Consider the following 23,053-nt stretch of genomic DNA (forward strand, 5'->3'; position numbering starts at 1 on the left):
TTACTGCAGCCTCCTCTGGCAAAGACAAGGTCTGAATCTTCGGTTATAGACACAGCACTTTCCACATCGAAGGCACATATGTGTAGCAAAGAAGATGCGCTTGGGCTGCCTTATGGCCCTGAGTCTATCTATTTGCTCTGCACAGAGTTGGGTAAATCTCTCTGTGGAGACATAACCGAAGTCATCATAGCACTCGAGAGGGGCAGGGTACTGTTCCACATTCATCTTGCTCAAGTTGGCTGTGTGCTGCAAAAGGTTCCTCAGGATAGGCATGGAGAAGTCATTGCAATAGAAACTGACCTTGGCCAGCTGGGAGCACTTGCTGAGGGCAGGTATGAGCACAATGAGATGAGAGTCCTTCATCCTACAACACTTCATGTCCAGGGACTGCAAAGTGTCTGCCACATTCTCTAGGAGGACTTGGAGAGGCATAAGGTCCAAAGCCTTTAAGCCCATACCTTTCATGTCCAGATGTTTCAGCTGAAAGAGCTTCAGACACTCAGAGAAGTAATTCAGGTCTGAGTGTGAAATGTTACAGTGTGTGATGGACAGGGTCTCCAATGGGGTCATCAGACACCTAGGGATATAGACCAGGAGGTTAGTTCTGGTAAAATGGTGTTGGAGACTATGGGGTCTTTACACAGAGGTAGAAGAAACCCAGTTATCCGAGGTCAGTTTGACCAAATATCAAGGACGTTCTCTATGGTGCTTCCTGTTGGAATCTGCTCAGTCAAGACAAACCCACACTTCTTCTCCTGGCCTCACTCTTAAGCAGAAAGCCAGTTAAGCCCATAAGCCCAGAAAGCACACATAAAAAGTTCCAAGCGATGAAACACTTGCTGTGTGCTCACTGGACTCTAGATTCCATCAATGCTTTGCACAGTCACTATTGATGTCATTTAACACCCCTCCTCCACTATCCCCATCGTCCCATGCACTCAGCTCTACTTGGGCTCATAACAATTCAGCCATGGGAAATTTGGATCAGATTGAGCTATTCTCACAGATCTAAGCTCAGAGCTTCTGAGTAGGTACCATAGTAGAAGACTGGCAAAGCATGAAGCTCAGCTCTTGATTCCAGACAAATAAGTGCCTATTGTCAGGAAGAGGTTAACACTCTCCCCACCCTGCTGACTCCCACTCTGAACCAGGCTGCTCACAAATGCATAAACACAGTCAGGAGAATAGGCTCACATAGTTATCCTCCTAACAGGGAGGCTGAGGCAGAGGGGTCCCTGTGAATTGGAATTCTAAATCAACCTTACCTACAGAACAATGTTGTCAAAACACAATCCAAAACCAAGGACAACAAGAACACAAAGAAGAATACATGGAGAAAAGAAAGAAAGAAAGAAAGAAAGAAAGAAAGAAAGAAAGAAAGAAAGAAAGAAAAAGATAAAATTCAAGTTTCAAAGTTTCAAGTTTAGGGACTCATGAATTTCATCCTATTCTGTTTTTGCTGTGTTTATATTGACACAGAATGCTTGATTTAATCTAGAAAATGGGAAAATCCCATATTTAGACTCTTAAATTGACAGGAAAATATCACCAATCACAGGTTGAATGCTTTATTAAGTTTACCCCTTGAGTTCCTATATGAAGCACCCACCCATTGTTCCTTAATGCACCTGTCAGACCTGGTAGTAGTCAACAGTGAATTTCATCTTCGGAGCATTCTGTGACCCAGTGGCACTTATCCAGAATGGGTACCACACCATAGCTGGGGAACTTTAAATGTACCAGTGGGGGCAGGGGGAGCTGTTTTTTTTTTTCTTCAAGGGGAAGAAAGAAAATGACTCCTCAAACCCAACCAATTTGGCTGAGGTCTATCTGTCCCATCTCTTCAGGATCCTTTTCTCCAATTTCTTTCCTTTTTTGCAACAGAGCAAGAGAAACCAAAACCTAACCTGAGTTACAAGAAAACAAGACAGTGACAGCTGTAGAGGGAGTGACCAGGAGCAACTGGAATGCTTTTACCTTCCACATGCAATGTCCATGCTTCACAGAAAAACAGTGACAACAAATTCACAAAATACAACAGTTAAAATTACAAAGCCGGATCCAAGATGGCAGCACCGGGAAGACAGTATTTCTGACCAGCAGCACAACAGGATCTGCAGAATGACGAGCAGACAGAACTCTCAGTCCAAAAACACCAGCGACCAGTGTTTCCCGGGTGAGAGGATACCTCACGGTGTAGGATTCAATCAGCTTCAGATCCCCCAGCTAAAGCACAAAAGAGAGGTCCCAGTTCCACCAGGCGCTTGATCGCCAAACCAGAGCCACACACCAGCCTGCTCTGATCACTGTCCCAGACTGTGGGCCTCACAACACAAGAAACAGGGATTTTCAATCGAGAGGAAACCCTACGGTGCAGGAAACGTCGGGACCGACCTTAGGTCACCCAGACAATCCTGGAAAAACTCGAGGTCCAGTTGGCGCCCTGCAGCCAGCCCAGAGCTGGGGACACAGCTCTCTGCCAGCACAGAGTCCTGCCTGGGCACCTGACTCACTGCCCCAGATAGAACTGTAGCCCCTAGGGCCCCAGAAACTGAATTTCTCTGTGGAGTGACCCACAGAGAAGGGAACAGCAGGTCTGACCTCAGATCATTCAGCCGACACCCCTCCCCCCGAAAAGTTCTCTGGAAAAGTTACAGTTTCAGCAGATGCCCAAACACCCAATCATCAGCAAGGCAGAGCTGTGCGCCTGTGCCAGCAGGTTCTACTCGCCATCCCAGAAAGAATTGTGATCCCCAAAGCGCAGTCTGGGTGTCCCTGTCTGGAGGAAACCCCACAGTGGGGGGATCATAAGGTCCAACACTCAGGACACCCCGTTCCTGAAGACTTTCTGGACTCACACTGGCTGTAGGCTCTAGCCTTCTGCTGCAGGCATGAGTGCTGTGCTCACCTGTCATTGATTACTGCTAGGGCACAGGGGCACACAGCTGCAACCTCAGACCTACAAAAGCCTGAGAACCACTAGAGCAGCCCTCAGATACTGGTCCAAGGTGCAACTGGTTATCCCTAGCTACACTGACAAAACTGTGGGACTCCCTGGTTCTTCAAGAGGGCTACACCCAAAAAATACACCTTAAGAACAGCAGCTGCAGCTCACTAAACTCAGAGCAAAAACCCAGCAGCAGGGCAGCCATCTCCAGGAATTCTCCTAATGAGAGGAGAGCCTTCCTGAACACCATAGTTACCACACAGGTCTATATGCCTGAGGTGAATTGTGACAATTCCTGAGAAGCACCACCGTTCAGTTGACCATACCCAAAAAGCTGAGGAGATCTACTTCAGAACCCTACCAAGGGGATTCTCCCACCCCAGGACCCAGCAGGCACCAGAAATTAACAGACAACACCTGAGATAGCCAGATGGGTAGAGGCCAGCGTAAAAATACAACCAGCAAAAGGCAAAGCAATATGGCATCCCCAGAACCCAGTTACCCAGGAGCAAGTAGCCCTGGACACCCTCACATAGGAGAAATTCAGGAAGATGACCCCACATCTATGCTTATGAAAAGGCTAATGGAGGAAGCAAATAAAATACATAAAGAATTAGAGGAAGATATAGTAAAACAGATTGTGGCCATCTGTAAAGAAATACAGGAAGATGCAGCCAAACAGTTTGAAACAGGCTTTCAGAGAGAAAATGATTAACTCACTGAAAGAAATAAAAGAAACAGTGGAATGTTCAAACAAACAGGTGAAGGAATTGAAGGAAAAACAGGAAAATATAGTCACACAGGTGAAGGAAATCAACAAAACGGTTCAAGATCTGAAGACAGACTTGGAAAAATTAAAAAAAAAAAACACAAATGGAGGAAATCATGGAGAGGGAGAACCTAGGAAAGAAAACAGAACTACAGAGGTAAGCATAACCAACAGACTACAAAAGATGGAAGAAAGAATCTCAGTTGTGGAAGATACAATGGAAGAAATTGATGTATCCGTCAAAGAAAATAATAAATCTAAAAAATTCCTGACACAAACCATCCATGAAATCCAAAACAACATAAAAAGACAAAACCTAAGAATAATAGCAATAGAGAAAAAAAAGATTCCCTCCTCCAAGGCCCAGAAAATATTTTCAACAAAATCGTAGAAGAAAATTTCCCCAACTTAAAGGAGAGGCCTATAAAAATACAAGAGCCCTACAGAACACCTAATAAATTAGACCAGAAAAGAAAATGCTCCCACCACATAATAATCAAAACAGTAAGTATACAGGACAAAGAAAAAATACTAAAAGCTGGAAGGGAAAAATGCCAAGTAACATATAATGGCAAACCCATCAGAATCACACCTGACTTTTCAACAGGGACTATGAAAGCAAGAAGGGCCTGGACGGATATCATGCAGACCCTAGGAGAACACAAATGCCAGCCTAGGCTTCTATACTCAGCAAAACTCTCAGTCCTCATAGACGGAAAAAACAAGATATTCAACGACAAAAACAAATTCCAACCATACCTACACACAAATCCAGCACTACAGAAGATAACAGAAGGAAAAATACAAATCAAGAACACTATCAACACTCAGGAAAACAGAGGAAATAAATAACCTCACTACAGCCAAACTAGAAGTAGCCAAACACACAAACACACTACCACAGCCAACATCAGTAATAAAGGATCTAACAGCCACAGATCATTAATCTTTCTCAACATCAACAGACTCAATTCTCCAATAAAAAGACACAGACTAACAGTGGATATGTAAACAAGACCCAACAATCTGTTGCATACAAGAAATACACCTGAGTCACAAAGATAGACATTGCCTGAGAATAAAGGTCTGGAAGACAATTTTTCAAGTACATGGACCCAAGAAGCAAGCAGGATTAGCCATTCTAATATCTAATAAAATAGACTTTCAAAAAATTAATCAAAAGAGGTGGGGAAGGACACTTCCTACTCATCAAGGGAAAATTCCACCAGGAAGACATCACAATCCTGAACATCTATGCCCCAATTACAATGACACCTGTATTTATAAAAGAAGCATTAATAAAAGTGAAAACAGACATAGATCCCCACACATTAATAATGGGAGACTTTAACACCCTACAAAGGACAGGTCAACAAACCACAAATTAAACAAAGAAACAGTGACCCTAACAGAGGTCATGAATCAAATGGACCTAACAGACATCTACAGAAAAAAAGAATTTACCTTCTCCTTGGCAACTCATGGAACCTTCTCCAAAATTGACCATATAGTTGGTCACAAAGCAAGACTCAACAGCTACAAGAAGATTAAAAATAATCCCTTGTATTCTATCTGACCACCATGGACTAGAGCTGGACCTCAACATCAACAGAAATAGCAAAAAGCCTACACACACATGGAAACTGAACAACGTGCTACTCAATGACAGCTGGGTCAGGGGAGAAATAAAGAAAGAAATTAAAGTCTTCCTAGCATTCAATGAAAATGAAGGCACAATGTACCCAAACTTATGGGACACAATGAAAGCAGTGATAAGAGGAAGTTTATAGCTCTAAGTATCTTCAAGAAGAAATTCGAAAAATCTCACTCAAGCAACTTAATGGCTCACCTAAAAGCACTAAAAAAAAGAAGCAGACACACCAAAGAGGAGTAGATAGATGGAAATAATCAAACTCAGGACTGAAATCAATCAATTAGAAACAAATGCAACTATTCAAAGAATCAATGACATCAAGAGCCGGTTCTTTGAGAAAATCAACAAGAAAGACAAACCCTTAGCCAAACTAACTACAAGGCAGAGAGACACTATCCAAATCAACAAAATCAGAAATTAAAAGGGGGACATAACAACAGACACCGAAGAAATCCAAATAATCATTAGGTCTTACTTCAAAAACCTATATGCCACAAAATTTGAAAATTTTAATGAAATGGACAATTTTCTTGATTGATTCCACTTGCCAAAGCTGAATCAAGACCAGGTAAATCAATTAAATAGTCCTATATCCCCTAAAGAAATAGAAGCCGCCATCAAAAGTCTCCCATGCAAAAAAAAAAAAGCCCAGGGCCAGATGGTTTCAGTGCAAAATTCTATCAGACTTTCAAAGAACAACAAAACTAAAAAATCTGGGCTCAGGGGTCTTTTCTGAGACTAATATTCCAACCAAGGACCATTCGTGGGGATAACCTAGAACCCCTGCACAGCTGTTGCCCGTGGCAGCTCATTCTCCAAATGGGTACCCTAGTAAGGGAAGTAGGGGCTGTCTCTGACATAAACTCAGTGGCTGACTCTGTGATCACCTCTCCCTTAGGGCAGTGTACCCCCTTACCAGGCCACAGAGGAAGACTAGGAAAGACAATCCTGAGGAGACCTGATAGGCCAAGGTCAGATGGAAGGGGAGAATGTCCTCCCTTATCAGTGGACTGGAAAAGGAACATGGGAGGAGATGAGGGAAAGAGAGCAGGCAGGATTGGGAGGGATGATGATGGGGGGTACAGCTGGGATACGAACTGCATAAACTGTAATAAATAAAAAACTATATTAAAAAAAAAAAAACTAAGCAAGAAGGAAGACCCTGGGAAAGATGATCAGTCCTCATTTAGAAAGGCAAATGGGACTGACACAGGAAGAGGGAGAAAAAAGGGAACAGGACAGGATCCTACCACAGAGGGCCTTCCACAGAAGGCCTCTAAAAGACACTACCCAGCAGGGTATTAAAGGGATGCTGAGACTCATAGCCAAATTTTGGGCAGAGTGAAGGGAACCTTATGAAAGAAGTGGGAGCTAGAAAGACCTGGAGGGGACTGGTGCTCCACAAGAACAACAGAACTAAAAACTCTGAGCTCAGGGGTCTTTTGTGAAAGTCCAACCACAGAGCCTTCATGGAGATAATCTTAGAACCCCTGCACATTTTTAGTCCATGGCATTTCAGTCTTCAAATGGGCTTCCTAGTAAGGGGAACAAGGGCTGTCTCTGACATAAACTCAGTACCTGACTCTGTGACTACCACCCCCACAGGGCAGGGGGGCAACTGTACTAGACCACAGAGGAAGAAGATGCTGGCAGTCCTGATGAAACCTAATAGCCTAGGGTCAGATGGAAGGGGAGGAGGATGTCCCCTATCAGTGGTCAGGGGGATGGGCAAGAGAGGAGAAGAGGCAGGGAGGGCAGGATTGTGAGAGGACAAGTGGGAGGGCTACAGCTGGGATACAAAGTGAATAAATTGTAATAAATTAAAAAGTAAAATTGAAAAAGGGGAAATATACTTCCTATCATTCTGAGAAACCATCCATTTTTTATTGTTTGACTTTCTTCTATAAATTCTTATGGTTAATTCTTATGGTGATAATTTTGAAAGGCACCCCTGACTCTGAAATAATTACAAACACATCATACAGAAAACACCTCAGAGTTCACTACCCACAATTCTTTTTCAACTATAAGGTTTTAATAAATGTCCGTTGCCAACAACAACAACAACATAAAAAAAAGCTTGTTCTAGGTGTTCAATAAATAATTCAATGGAGAAAAAAACAATTGAGAAATAAATCATTTTATTGATATCTTACTATACAGAAAAAGGACATATAATGGCAAGGACTAGGGAGATTTTTCTTCTTATATATATCAATACAGAGACCACAACGGAAGACATAAAATAAAATTCTTCCATAAATAAAATGTTTTCTGAAGGACAGGGACTTATGTGGCATTGGACACCTTCATATACACTGTGCCTGCTTCACAGAGTTTGGGAGTCCACAGGAATATGGCCCTAGAGACATTTGGAATGCAGGAAGGATATACTGGTATATGGTGGTAGTCTCACCCAGACAAGATCAAGAGTCCAAGGCTAGCCCAGAGTCCATAAGCCTTTCAATGAAAAAGAAAACAAGGTTTTAAGACTGGAAGGAAAATAACCATTGAAAAGCCTGCTCACTTTTCCCTGTGTTGACTTCTCCTTCTTTTCAGTCACCTCTCATGTGTCCATGGTGCCTTGTGGCCTGAGTGTACTGGACGTTAATAGTCTAATCCATTATAGTACCCTTCATATTCACAGGAGCTGTGTCTATGTTGCTCACTTTAGTGTCAACTTTCAGAGCATGTGAAAGAACAACCACAAAAGACAATTGTAACTATTGCACAGGCAGGAAAAGGACAAGAATGGAAGAAGTGTCACCAAAACTGTCATTTTATGGATGCCAATTTGGCATGACCTTTGTCTCACCCAGTGTCACCTAGAGACCAGTGTTTTCCCATTCATTGTGTCATGGAACCCTCCAGACCCTGGCAGTGAGAGTGATAACCAAAAAAGACCCCAGAGGGAGAACATCCAGGTTCACAGCTGCAGGACAAAGCCACTGGCAACAGTGTCCTGACAGATGGACGCTTAAAGGAAAAACTGTCTTTCTGACTCCACAAGACCCCTGTTCCTACAGTCCCTACATTGTTCTCCATGTCACCTTCAGAATCCTAGGTCCAGCTCTCCGATCATTTGGATACTAAAAATTTGAGCAGAGTCTGAAGCCACAAGCTCTGAGTTCCCAGCATGAGAGATGTGTCCCAAGCCTTCCATTGCTTCAAATGCAGAAGTTAGGTTTCTCTATTTACTGCAGCCTCCTCTGGCAAAGACAAGGTCTGAATCTTCGGCCATAGACACAGCGCTCTCCACATCGAGGGCACATATGTGTAGCAAAGAAGATGCGCTTGGGCTGCCTTATGGCCCTGAGTCTATCTATTTGCTCTGCATAGAGTTGGGTAAATCTCTCTGTGGAGACATAACCGAAGTCATCATAGCACTCGAGAGGGGCAGGGTACTTTTCCACATTCATCTTGCTCAAGTTGGCTGTGTGCTGCAAAAGGTTCCTCAGGATAGGCATGGAGAAGTCATTGCAATAGAAACTGACCTTGGCCAGCTGGGAGCACTTGCTGAGGGCAGGTATGAGCACAATGAGATGAGAGTCCTTCATCCTACAACACTTCATGTCCAGGGACTGCAAAGTGTCTGCCACATTCTCTAGGAGGACTTGGAGAGGCATAAGGTCCAAAGCCTTTAAGCCCATACCTTTCATGTCCAGATGTTTCAGCTGAAAGAGCTTCGGACACTCAGAGAAGTAATTCAGGTCTGAGTGTGAAATGTTACAGTGTGTGATGGACAGGGTCTCCAATGGGGTCATCAGGCACCTAGGGATAGACCAGTAGGTTAATTTCTGGAAAATGGTGTTGGAGAGTATGGTGTGGCATTTACATACAGGTAGAAGAAGCCCAGTTTCCCAAGGATTCAAAGGGCATCATTTTAGATGCTTCCTGCAGAAATCTCCTCTCTTAAGACAAACTCACACTTCTTCTCTTGGCCTCAATCTCAAGCAGAAGCCAGTTCAGCTCAAGAGCTCAGGAAGCACACATAAGGAGTTCCAAAACAAGCAAGTCCTGGCAGGCTCTAGGGACACTTCCTGTGTGCTCACTGCACTCTGGATCCCATCAATGCCTCTGCACAGTCACACTTGTAGTAATTTAACATCTTCACTATCCCCATTGTCCCAGGCACTCAGCTCCACTTAAGCTCAAAACCTGTCACCCATGGAAAATTTGGGAGAGACTGAGGCTGTTCTCACAGACCAGATTTCAGAGCTCCCCTCAACACTGTGCTTGTGAGTCCACCGATTCCTCACTGCACTCTCCCCTTCCTGTTCCCTTTCCATTGGATTGGGTAGGCATCATTCCAAGAAGAATTACATCCAATCCTTAACAAATCTGACCTTCGGTTTTATGATTCATTTTAGTGCATTTGACACTATGATTCATTATACATGGAATCAAGACATGCATTCTGTATTCAAGGGGTGCTAAATGCTTGTACTCACTGACTGGCAGGCATCGTGAACTACTAACCCTTAAAACTAAAGAGAAAGGTCTGCTCTGGTAGCTAACCCAGCTCTCCATCCTTGCTTACCTGAGGACCCTTTTGATGCGGTTTCTGAGAAAGTAGACCCTCCTGAAGGAGAGGTGCTGGAGACAGTTGAATCTGGAGAACTGAGAAATGAACTTGTTGATACACTTGTCTTCCATGTCTGTTGTCCTGTTGCCAATCTTGAAGATGTTCTTAGAGACGGGTGCCAGTAAGAGTTTGTGAAGATTTCTCATCTGGCCCAGGCAGGGAGCAAACCGTGCCAGCAAAAATATATTCCACTCTGTGTTCAGTTCAAATTCCTGGATGTGCTCTGGATGAAAAACCTTCAGGACCTCTTTGATAACATGGACAGGCTGAATCCAGATGGTCATTTTCATACACCAGAACTGGATGGAGCCCTTTCTCTGCTGGGCCCACTGCAAGAAGCATGTTTGTTCTTCATCTACATGTGGCCTGAGGCAAAGGTCAGCTACCACCTTCAGGTGCCGCCTCAGTGCATATTTGGGAAGGACCTTCTCTACTTGCTGCTCATCTTGGTTCTCTACTGAGCAGTCACCATCCTCTACACCAGCCCATATGCTCCAAAATTCATGGTACTTCTTCCTCAGGTCAAGAACTTGAAGCTTTCCCCTCCTGTGGGTAAAACATGTCAAGTGTCAGCTACATGGCAAGACCCCACACTGACTCAACATTTCCTCCACATCACTAAATTTAGCTCTAACTTCTGCCAAGGTGGGTGTTTTTTCAGCAGCCACTTCCCACCCTGCAGAAGCTTTCCCTGACCTGCACAGGTAGTCCTGGTGAGTTTCCTTGCTCTAAGTAACTCAGTTTCCCCTTAATCCCATTACTAGTGATTGGGGGAGGCCAGGGATAGCTTATTTTCCTGTGGGGCTACATCTGCTCCAAGCTCTGATATAGGCAACAGTCCTTAGCACAAGCAAAGAACAGCTTCCAAAGGCCCTGTATCTCTATCCAATGATCACTCAGGAGCCTCTGATACTCTCAAGAAGAAGCAATTCTCCCTGACCCCACAATATCTTCCCTCTTATCCATAGGCTCCATTCCACAGTACTTGCTTATTGCTTACCTGGGGTGAAACTTTCTTTGCAGCCACGTGTCTACTCCTGCTAGAACTGCCTGGAAGGTTTCCAAGTCAGGAGTCTTCAACAATGCCCCCACAGGGAGACAGGGGAAAGGCCAGGCTGCCGCCATTGCCTTCACAGTTGTAGTGTGTCTGCCAGTCAAGGCCTCCTTGAACAGTGCTGTGAAGAACACCATGGGCAGTTTGTCCAGAGCTGACATGTTCAAGGTCTCATCTCTCAGCAGAGCCTGCATTGCCAGCTTCAGGAGTGTGGGTGGAGTCTGAGCACTCATCCTGGAAGGTCTTCAGTCAGAAGGATCCTGGGGAGGCATTTAGGGGAGAAAACATTCTCAACATCAATTTCGGAAAACCCCCTCACCAACACAGGAACCACTGAAGTTCAGTGTTACTGCTCTGGCAGTGGTAGAGACATCAGTTTAATCCATTGTCCTCAGTGGAGATCTCAAAACAACCTCCCTCACTGATATCACCAGGAGCCTCTTACAAGTACACCCAGGGTTACACATTCCCCAGTGTTCCATCCAACCCCAACCAAAGCCCCAGTCAATCCCATTCTCACTGGGCAGGGGTCCACAGCAGTCTGAAAGATGGGTACCATCTTTGTGTGCCAACCACACATAGATCATATCACAAGTCCCCAAACACAAAGCTTGGGAAATTTACACACACAACCTACCCATAATTTTTCTAAAACATGGAACCTCTCTGGGAAAAACTGAGATGATCCTGGAAACTATGGTTGGTACTCCATCCTGTATTACTTAAAGTTATGTCAAAAACCTGAATTGAAATCCAATCTGTGTCTTCAGTAGGTTCATCTGAAGACACAGGAATGAACAATCCTGTCACAGAAAGCCATCCAAGGGAACTATTCAACATTGTGGTAAGGATGCAGAAGTGTAGGCCTCCTCAGGGGATATCTCCTGGTGTGGGGAAGGGGCAGGTGGGAAAGGACTCCTGTTTCTTTAAGAGGCTGGCCACTTGAAGTTTGATCATGTTCCAGTGAGTTTATTGGCCACACAAATGGAATTTTTTTGTTGTTGGTGGTGGTGGGACATGAAGACCTTGACCTGTGTGAATTGGGAAGTGAGTGTGCTCAGGGTTCAGTGATGTGAAATTGCCCAATAATCCATAAAAATATTGCGAATTTTAAAAGTAGTTTTAAATACTATACATCCAGAAAAAAAGCCTTTAGAAACTTAAGTAAGTAAGTAAATAAATAAAGAAATGAATAAATAAATGACTTCCCCATCTTGGACCTAACCTCTCTGTTTCAGGGGCCCTGGCCCTTTGGATCAAAATGACTTACTTATTCTGAGCACTGATGAGCACAGGATCTCTGGATCCCAGTAGAACCAGGCTGTCACCACAGACTTCACGTCCCAGAGGGAATGACTCCTCTGTCTTCCTTGAAGCCTTTATATACCACCCTGCCAGCCCCTCCCTATTTCAGCCCCACCTACCAACCACAAGCTGCCATCTGCTTGCATATTGAGTCCAGACACTTAATCCCACCTTGGGTTTTCCCATTCTCCAGATTGAATCAATGCAAACACATCCAGACAGAATAGGATGAAAATCATGAGTCCATTTACTGACCTCACCTTGAATTTTATTATTTGCTTGCTCATTTATTTATTCTTCTATTTGCTCTTGTTGTTCTTGGTTTTGAATTGTGTTCTGACAATATTGTTTGGTAAGTAAGGTTAATTTAGAATTCCAATTCACAGGGATCCTTTGCCTCAGGCTTCCTGCAGGGAGGATTACTATGTGAGCCAATTCTCCTAGCTGTGTTTATACATTTGTAACCAGCATGTTTTAGAGTAGGATGCTGTAGAGTGTAGGGTTAATCTGTTCCTGAAAATATACACTTATTTGTCTATTCTGGAATCAAGAGATGAGCTTCATACTTTCCACTCTTCTTGTATGGTAGATACTCACATTTGATGCAGGCGAATGGTGTACTTTCAATAATAATGTTATCACTACAGGAATAGCCTAACAGTTACCATTCTAACACAGACTCAGATTAATGAAAGTTTGTTGAACGAAGGACAAGATTCTAATCTGAACAAGGGTTATAATCTAGGCTCCAGAGCCAGATTATAATGTCACTCTCTCTCTCTTAGACAGCCATTTCATTTAGGAAAAGTAAAGAACAAAAAGGGACCCGGTAGCCAGGTGTAGAAAACATATGGTGGGCTGCCACACCCAAGCCAGTGTCGCTATAGTAGCATGTGCTACAGGGCTGGAGACACGCTTTCTTCAGAAATTCCCTCCCTGGCAGGCCCCTGGCAGACCCCCCCACCCTCCTGCCTGGCAAAGAGACCGAGTTCTGAGTTTTCTACGCTTTTTTGTTTGCGGTTGTGGGGCTGGATTAATGAGTTTTTTTGATCTTTCTTTATGACTCCTAAAACAGCACAACTAAATCTATAATGAAATTTATCATTAGTAAATGATTAAAGGCTTTAATAAGAATAAAATGTAAAAAGAATAAACTTAAGAAAAGTAATAAATTAGATTCAGTATCAAAAGGCATTATAGGAATAGTAAAAGAAATAATGGTCTCCTTCTTAAGAAAAAATAACATGAGAAGTACAGCTGGCATGAGTTTACCCCTCCCTTCATCGTCTTGTTCCTAGGGAAGATCATAAATCTTTAGCAGGACATAAGGGAGGATGGTTGACAAAGGTGTGTTTAGACTTTGGCAGGTATTCAACTTGGCTCGAAGGACTATTACAGCTCTTGACTTTCCTCTTCACTAGTCAGTGATAATGAAACCATAGTTTGAGGTTTTTGTTTCTTCTTTTGTGTTGATCAGAAAGTTTCTAGGCAAAGATTTCTTGTGGGTGCTGCCCTGTGTTTAAATATAAACTTTGTATCCTTGGTAAAAGTCTGAATGTTCTGGCAAGCATGCAAACTTTAAGGAATATACCAGGCTGTTGTGATCTTTAACCCAAGCAGAACATGCATTTGTCATCTATTGTTTGATTCTAAGCAGCAAGTATGAACTGTTGAATTGTACTCTGGTTTCAGGCATGGAGGGCCTGAGAACTTGGTCTTAATTTCACCTTACAATCAAAATGGAGACTTGAAGACAAAATGACTTCAGATGTGTGAAGTGTGACAGCAAGTGTTAACAGATGACCCACAGTCATGCTGTGAACTGAAGTAGGTCTCTACAGAGGGGCTTTAGAGATTAAGTGGATCATAACAATGTTTGACATGGCTTTCTGTGCCTTGAACTCAGGTATTGCAATCCTTGCATGGCATTCACAAAACTGTAAGTGACATCTAGACTTGATCTACACGTGGGGAACATGCCTATCTTCCCAGAATGTGAGAGTTTGAGCAGAAGAGGGCTCCAAAATTCAATGTCATCTTCGGCTATAATAAGAAGTTTAAAGCAGCCTGGATTGGACTACACTTTCTCACAACTTTTCACAAAGTCTATCAGGGAGAGAGACGCCACCTGTGGTTCTCAGGAAGTTGGGTGTGATTTCAGAAAGGGAAGATCGCTGGACATGGACAGATGCTCGGTGGTTAGGAGAGCACCCTGCTATAGTAGAATGCCCAAGTTCAGTGCCCAGGATGTATGGCAGTGACTTGAAATGTCCTATAACTTGAGTGCAAAGGAATCTGCTGACCTTTCCTGGATGTAATGGAAACAATTATGTTCATGTGGACTTGCACACAAGCACACAGACATATACAAACAAAATTGGAGAGACATTGATGAGGCTGGAAAGACAGAGATCTTGACACACTCTGTATTAATTGGGACATCTCTGTCAAATCCTCATCTCACGGGTCAGGGAACCCTGTGCAAGAGGAGGAAGAAAGACTGTGAGAACCAGATGGAATAGAGGACACCAAGGAAACCAGGCCTTCTTAAACCCAGCAGAAGAATGCACATATGAACCCAGAGAGACTGAGGAAGCATGCACAAGGCCTGCATGGGTCTGTACCACATGGGGTGCCAGTGTGGAGAGGAATGGACAGCAGCTCCCATACCTAACCTAGAAGCAAGGGATAACCTATTGCAAATGGGAATTGAGTTCCTTCAATGGAGTCTCCCCAAGAATACAAACCCCACTCTGACCAGCAGGCCCAGTGACCAACTATTGATGCCAACACAAAATGAACTCAGTGGTATCTTTGGAGTTTCTTGGTCTCATAATGTTTTATCAGGACTTTTCTTTACTTTTTATATTACTTTGCTTGTATATTATGTCTACCAATTTTGTGGTTTTTCTGTTATTGTTGTTTATTGTTATTTATTTATTTGTATAAGGAAAAGAATTGGGAAGAAGAGTGAGTGGAGAGGAGAAATGGGACAATAGTGTGGTGCCCCCCCCCAACAAAAATGACAATGAGGGAAGGTGAAAGAAACTGAGGCAGAGAAAGCCAGTTTTATGTTTTCATGGGATTTGTTTATGTGTGAAAGTGTCCTCCATCTAAGTGATACATACTTTTTTTTTTTTTTTTTGTAGACTGGGCTTCTCTGTGTAGCCTTGACTGCCCTGGATCAGACTGGCTCTAAACTCACAGGGATCTTCTTGTCTCTGTCTCCCTGAGTGATAGGATTACAAAGAAGTATCACTGTGCCCACCTCCTCAAGCTCTATCTTAGAATTTTTTTCCTTTGTTGGTTTGTTTATTTTCTCCTATTCCAATTTGTTTGTTTTTATTTTATCTTCTTATAATTCTATTTCTGTTTCTATGTTTTGTGTTGGACTTTCAAAACATGGTTTCTCTCTGTAACTCTGGCTGTCCTGGAACTCACTTTGTAGACCATGCTGGAATCAACTCAAAGATCTCCTGACTCTGCCTCCTGAGTGCTGGGATTAAAGGTGTGTATCACCACACCTGGCTCCCTTCCTCTCTCTCTCCATTTTTTAAGATTTAATTATTGTGTATGTGAGTGCATCTCTGCATGTACATCTGCATGGTAGAAGAGGACAGCAGATCACATTATACATGAGGTTGCTGGGAATTGAACCCAGGACCACTGGATAAACAAATAGTGCTCTTAACCACTGAGTCATCTCTCCAACGACCTGGATCCTTCTTATTATTCTTTAAATACCTGTTTGTCTTCTTAGGGAAGAGAAGAGAGTGTGGATTGGGAAGGAAGAGAAGGTGGGGAGGATCACAGGGGACCTGGATGACAAGAGGCCATAACCAGAATGTACTGTATGAAAAAAAATCTATTTTCAATAAATGAAGAGCACTGAAAATACCTGAGGCAATGATTGAGCAGTCAAGAGCACTGTCTGCTCTTAACAAGAAGTCATTTCCATTTCCCAGCATCCACATGGCAGCTCTCAAATATCTGCAAATCCTTTTTTTTTTCAATATATTTTTTTTTATTTTATTTTATTTTTATCAGTTACATTTTATTAACTCTGTATCCCAGCCATGTCCCGATCCCTCATTCCCTCCCAGTCCCTCCCTCCCTCCCTCATCTAGACCGTGCCCCTTTCCAAGTCCACTGATAGGGGGGACCTCCTCCCCATTCATCTGATCCTGTTTTATCAGGTATCTTCAGGACTGGCTGCAAAGCCCTCCTCTGTGGCCTAACAGGACTGCTCCTCCCTTCGGGGGTGGGGAGACCAAAGAGCCAGTCATTGAGTTCCTGTTAGAAATAGTCCCTGTTCCCCTCACTTTGGGAAACCAATTGGTTACTGAGCTACCACAGGCTACATCTGAGTGGAGGTTCTAGGTTATATCCATACATGGTCCTTGGTTGAATGTCAGTCTCAGAAAAGACCCTGTGCCCAGATATATTTGGTCCTTGTGGAGCTCCTATCCTTTCCCCATCAGACTAACTCCCCTTCTTTCTTATGATTCCCTGTACTCTGCCAAAGGTTTGGTCATGAGTCTTTGCTTTGAAAACACTGCTAGTTAGAGTCTTTCAGATGCGCTCAGTAGACTCCTGTCATACGTTCAATGCACATCCCATCTGTCTTTCTAAATGAGGATTGATCATCTTACCCCATGTCCACTCAATTGATTATCTTTTTTAGGTGTATAGATTTCATTATGTTTATCATATCTTATAGGTCTATATAAGTGAGTATATCCCATGTTTGTCTTTCTCCTTCTGGGATATTTCACTCAGAATGATCTTTTCTAGATCCCACCATTTGCCTGCAAATTTCATGATTTCCTCCTTTTTGATTGCTGAGTAGTATTCCATTGTATAAAAATACCACAATTTCTGTACCCATTCCAGCGTAGATGGACATCTGGGTTGTTTCCAGGTTCTGGCTATTACAAATAGAGCTGCTATAAACATGATTGAGCAAGTGTCCTTTTTGTGTACTTGAACAAACTTTGGGTATATACCTAGCAGTGGTATAGCTGTGTCTGGAGGAAGCACTATTCCTATTTTTCTTAGAAAGCGCCAGATATCTTTCCAGAGTGGTTGTACCAGTTTACATTCCCACCAGCAGTGGAGGAGGGTTCCCCTTTCTCCACAACCTCTCCAGCATGTGTTATCGCTTGAGTTTTTCATCTTGGCCATTCTGATGGGTGTAAGGTGATATCTCAGGGTCGTTTTGATTTGCATTTCCCTGATGGCTAATGAGGATGAGCATTTCTTTAAGTGTTTTTCTGCCATTCGATATTCCTCTGTTGAGAATTCTCTGTTTAGCTCTGTTCCCCATTTTTTAATTGGATTACTTGGTTTGCTGCTTTTCAGCTTCTTTAGTTCTTTGTATATACTGGATATTAGTCCTCTGTCAGATAAAGGGTTAGTGAAGATTCTTTCCCAATCTGTAGGCAGTCGTTTTGTTTTGATGATGGTTTCCTTTGCTTTACAGAAACTTTTCATTTTCATGAGGTCCCATTTATTGATTGTTGCTCTTAGAGCCTGTGCTGTTGGTGTTCTGTTCAGGAAGTTGTCTCCTGTGCCAATGAGTTCTCGGCTGTTCCCCACTTTATTTTCCAATTGATTTAGGGTATCTGGTTTTATGTTGAGGTCCTTGATCCACTTTGACTTTAGTTTTGTGCAGGGTGATAAATATGGATCTATTTTCATTTTTCTGCATGTAGACATCCAGTTGTTCCAGCACCATTTGTTGAAGATGCTGTCTTTTTTCCATTGAATGGAATTGGCTTCTTTGTCGAATATCGAGTATTCATAGGTGTGTGGATTTAGTTCTGGGTCTTCTATGTGGTTCCATTGATCCTCCTTTCTGTTTCTATGCCAATACCATGCAGTTTTTATTACTGTTGCCCTGTAGTACAGCTTGAGATCAGGAATGGAGATACCTCCAGATGATCTGTTGTTGTACAGGATCGTTTTGGAGATTCTGGGTTTTTTGTTTCTCCATATGAAGCTGAGAATCTTTTTTTCAAGGTCTGTAAAGAATTGAGTTGGTATTTTGATGGGAATTGCATTGAATCTGTAGATTGCTTTTGGCAGTATGGCCATTTTCACAATGTTAATCCTACCAATCCATGAGCACGGGAGATCTTTCCATCTTCTGATATCTTCTTCAATTTCTTTCTTCAGAGTCTTGAAGTTTTTCTCAAACAGGTCTTTCACTTGCTTGGTTAGAGTCACACCAAGGTACTTTATGTTATCAGTGGCTATTGTGAAGGGTGTTGTTTCCCTAATTTCTTTCTCAGCCTTTTTGTCTTTGGTATATAGGAGGGCTTCTGATTTTTTTGAGTTGATTTTGTATCCTGCCACTTTGCTGAAAATGTTTATCAGCTGAAGGAGTTCTCTGGTTGAATTTTTGGGGTCGCTCATGTATACTATCATATCATCTGCAAATAGTGACACTTTGACCTCTTCCTTTCCGATTTGTATCCCCTTGATCTCCTTTAGTTGTCTTATTGCTCTGGCTAGGACTTCAAGTACTATGTTGAAGAGATATGGGGACAATGGACAGCCTTGTCTTGTCCCTGATTTCAGTGGGATTGATTTAAGTTTCTCTCCATTGAGTTTGATGTTAGCTATAGGCTTGCTATATATTGCCTTTACTATGTTTAGGTATGTGCCTTGTATCCCTGATCTCTCCAAGACTTTAAACATGAATGGGTGTTGGACTTTGTCAAATGCTTTTTCGGCGTCTAAGGAGATGATCATGTGGTTTTTCTCCTTCAGTTTGTTTATGTAGTGGATTACATTGATGGATTTCCGTATGTTGAACCACCCTTGCATGCCTGGGATGAAGCCTACTTGGTCATGGTGGATGATATCTTTGATGTGTTCTTGGATTCGGTTTGCAAGTATTTTATTAAGTATTTTTGTGTCAATGTTCATAAGAGAGATAGGCCTAAAGTTCTCTTTTTTTGTTGGGTCTTTGTGTGGTTTAGGTATTAAGGTGACTGTTGCTTCATAGAATGAGTTTGGTAGTGTTCCTTCTGTTTCTATTTTGTGGAATAGCTTGAGGAGAATTGGAGTTAGCACTTCTTTGAAGGTCTTGTAGAATTCTGTGCTGAAGCCATCAGGTCCAGGGCTTTTTTTGGAGGGGAGACTGTTAATAACTGCTTCAATTTCCTTGGGAGATATAGGGCTATTCAGTCTTTCTACCTGATCTTGACTTAGTTTTGGTAGATGGAATCTTTCAAGAAAATTATCCATTTCATTTAGATTCTCAAATTTTGTGGCATATAGGCTTTTGTAGTATGACCTAATAATTGTTTGGATTTCCTCAATGTCTGTGGTTATGTCCCCTTTTTCATTTCTGATTTTGCTGATCTGGATAGTTTCTCTCTGCTTTTTAGTTAGTTTGGCTAAGGGTTTGTCTATCTTGTTGATTTTCTCAAAGAACCAGCTTTTTGTTTCATTGATTCTTTGGATAGTTTTATTTGTTTCTAGTTGATTGATTTCAGCCCTTAGTTTGATTATTTCCAGCCGTCTGCTCCTCTTGGGTGTATCTACTTCTTTTTTTTCTAGGGTTTTCAGTTGGGCCATTAAGTTGTTTGTATGTGATGTTACAAATTTCTTCTTGCAGGCACTTAGTGCTATAAATTTTCCTCTGAGCACTGCTTTCAATGTGTCCCATAAATTTGGGTATGTTGTGCCTTCCTTTTCATTGAATTCTAGGAAGTCTTTAATTTCTTTCTTTATTTCTTCCTTAACCCAGCTGTCATTGAGTAGTAAGTTGTTCAGTTTCCATGTGCGTGTCGGCTTTTTGTTGTTTCTGTTGTTGTTGAGGTCGAGCTTTAGTCCATGGTGGTCAGATAGTATACAAGGGATTATTTCAATACTTTTGTATCTGTTGAGGCTTGCTTTGTGGCCCACTATATGGTCTATTTTGGAAAAGGTTCCATGCGGTGCTGAAAAAGAAGGTGTACTCTTTTGAGTTTGGGTGAAATGATCTGTAGACGTCTATTAGGTCCATTTGATTTAGGGATTCTGTGAGTGCTTTTATTTCCCTATTTGGTGTCTGTCTAGTTGATCTGTCCCTTGGTGAGAGTGGAGTGTTGAAGTCTCCCACTATTAAGGTATTAGGATCAATGTATGATTTAAGCTTTAATAATGTTTCATTTACGAATGTCGGTGCTCTTGTATTTGGGGCATAGATATTCAAGATTGTGATGTCCTCTTGGTGGATTTTTCCTTTGATGAGAATATAGTGGCCCTCCTTATCTTTTTTTATTAACTTGGGTTGAAAGTCTATTTTATTAGATATTAGGATGGCTACTCCAGCTTGTTTTCTGGAACCATTTGCTTGAAAAACAGTTTTCCAGCCCTTTACTCTGAGGTAGTGTTTGTCTTTGTTGCATAGGTGTGTTTCTTGGATGCAACAGAATGTTGGATCCTGTTTCCTTAACCATTCTGTTAGCCTGTGTCTTTTTATTGATGAGTTGAGTCCATTGATATTGATAGATAATAGTGACCAATGCATGTTAGTTCCTTTTGTAATGGAGTCGATGATCTAACCCTGTTTCATTGCTTGTTTTCTTTTCATTTTTGTTGGGACATTATCTGTATGCCCTGTTTTCTTGGGTGAATTTGTTTTCATTGGATTGGAGTTTTCCTTCTAGTATCTTCTGTAGGGATGGTTTGCTGTGTAGATATTGTATAAATTTAGTTTTGTCATGGAATATTTTGTTTTCTCCATCTATGTTGATTGAAAGCTTTGCAGGGTATAGTAGTCTGGGTTGACATTTGTGATCTCTTAGAGTCTCCATGATACTTGCCCAGGCCCTTCTGGCTTTCATAGTTTCTGATGAGAAGTCCGGCGTGATTCTGATAGGTCTACCTTCATATGTTACTTGGCCTTTTTCCCTTGCTGCTTTTAATATCTTTTCTTTGTTCTGTAGATTTAGTGTTTTGACTATGATGTGACGTGATGTGTTTCTTTTCTGGTCTAGTCTATTTGGAGTTCTGTAGGCCTCTTGTATATTTATGGACATCTCTTTCTTTAAGTTGGGAAAATTTTCTTCTATGATTTTCTTGAAAATATTTTCTGGACCTTGGAGTCTGGAGTCTTCTTTTTCGTGAATTCCTATTATTCTTAGATTTTGTCTTTTCATAGCATCCTTGATTTCTTGGATATTTTGTGATTGGAACTTTTCTGATTTTACTTTTTCTTTGAGAGAAGTATCCATTTCTGCAAGTGTGTCTTCAGCTCCAGAGATTCTCTCTTCCATCTCTTGTATTCTGTTGGTGATGCTTACTTTTGTTGTTCCTGATCTTTTCTCCAAGTTCTCCAGCTCAAGGGTTTTCTCATTTTGTGTTTTCTTTATTGATTCTAATTCTGTTTTCATGCCTTGCACCATTTCTTTCATGTGTTTGAATTTGGATTCCTGTCTCTCTACGATGGCCTCTATTTCTTTTTTCATTTCCTTCTTATATGCCACTAATTTTTCCTCTACTTGTGTATCTATTTGTTTGGCTATGTTTGCCTGTGTTTCTTTAAGGATATTGTCTATTTCTTCTTTCTTTGCCTCCAATTGACTGGCCATCTCTTTGAAAGACTTGTTCATTTCCTCCTTATGAGCCTCAAATAATTGGGCAAGCATGGCTTTAAAATCATTTTCCTGTGCTTCTGCTGAATTGGTGTATCCACCGATTTTGGGGTTTGCTGGTGAAGTCATGATGTCCTGATTTATGTTGGAAGTGTTCTTTCGCCTACCTCTGGCCATTGGCTTATCTGAAACCTTCCCTGTTTGTTTTTGGATTCTGCAGATCAGACTGGTGCTGTCTCTCTCTGGTGTCTGGAGAGTTCTTCAGGAAGCTGAGCACTCTCAGCGTGTGCTGAGGACTAGCTGTACCTGTGGGAGGAAAGTACGCAGGCGCAAACGGGGCAAATGCAAGCGTGTGTGTCTGTGTGTGTAAGTGTGCGTGGATGAGTTTCTCGAGGGACAGAGTGATGGCTAATGTTGAACCCTTGAGTGTGTGGGAGGGGCTCTGCACTGTATATGTCGCAGGCGCTAATGATGATCGCAGCGCAATTTCTGGCATTAACTGTCTTAGCTCCTCAATCAGGCCCACAGGGCAGGAACTTCAATGTCCCTAGTGCCCCTCTGTTTCCCAAAGTGGGTATGTGGGTGGGAGGGGGGTTCGATGCCTGGCTTCTGATTTAGAAGGACCCAGGATCTGGGGAACTGCAGATTCTCAAGGATGCACTTACTTACAGGCAGGTCTCTTGGCCGAGATCGTGGTATCCTGGGCTCTCTGCTCTCTGGTTTGGCCCTGCTTCTTTGATGTGTTCCGCCAGTTCTGTGCTGCTGTCACTGCCAGGTTCTGAGGTCTTGCTGCAGCTGGAGATTTCAGGGTGGTCACTTCAGCAGGGATGGGGTAACCAGGCTCTCTGTTCTCTGGTTTGGCCCTGGTTAGCTCTCCAAGCTTGGGAGGCCCAGTGCCTGGTGTGTCCAGGTTGTGTGACGTTTCTGCCTGGTTTCGGTGAGTATATAGCGTATTCTCTGTCACTGTGGGATTGGGCGGGCCGCACCGTCAGTGATGGCGATCCTGTGGATGCAAATCCTTTTTCTGATGCCAACTTCTGACCTCCAAAAGACACATATGGCACTCCATGGTATACAGACAAAAATTGTTTGGTTTGCTTTGTTTTCTTTCTTTGTCTCTTTCATTTATTTATTTATCTTTTTGAGACA

At 42.4% G+C, this 23,053-nt stretch overlaps 1 protein-coding gene across 1 annotated transcript; it reads right to left on the reverse strand.

Annotated features, from left to right (window-relative positions):
- Positions 1 to 11,242, reverse strand: LOC132652904 (PRAME family member 12-like). The gene is made up of 3 exons (XM_060378848.1): positions 10,956 to 11,242; positions 9,911 to 10,498; positions 1 to 577 (listed from the first exon to the last, which is right to left on the reverse strand). Exons 1-3 carry the CDS (start codon positions 11,240 to 11,242, stop codon positions 1 to 3), a joined length of 1,452 nt encoding a protein of 483 aa, XP_060234831.1.
- Positions 11,243 to 23,053: the final 11,811 nt, after the last annotated feature.

This window comes from Meriones unguiculatus, chromosome 3, assembly GCF_030254825.1.
Source record: "Meriones unguiculatus strain TT.TT164.6M chromosome 3, Bangor_MerUng_6.1, whole genome shotgun sequence".
Classification (NCBI taxonomy): Eukaryota; Metazoa; Chordata; class Mammalia; order Rodentia; family Muridae; genus Meriones; species Meriones unguiculatus.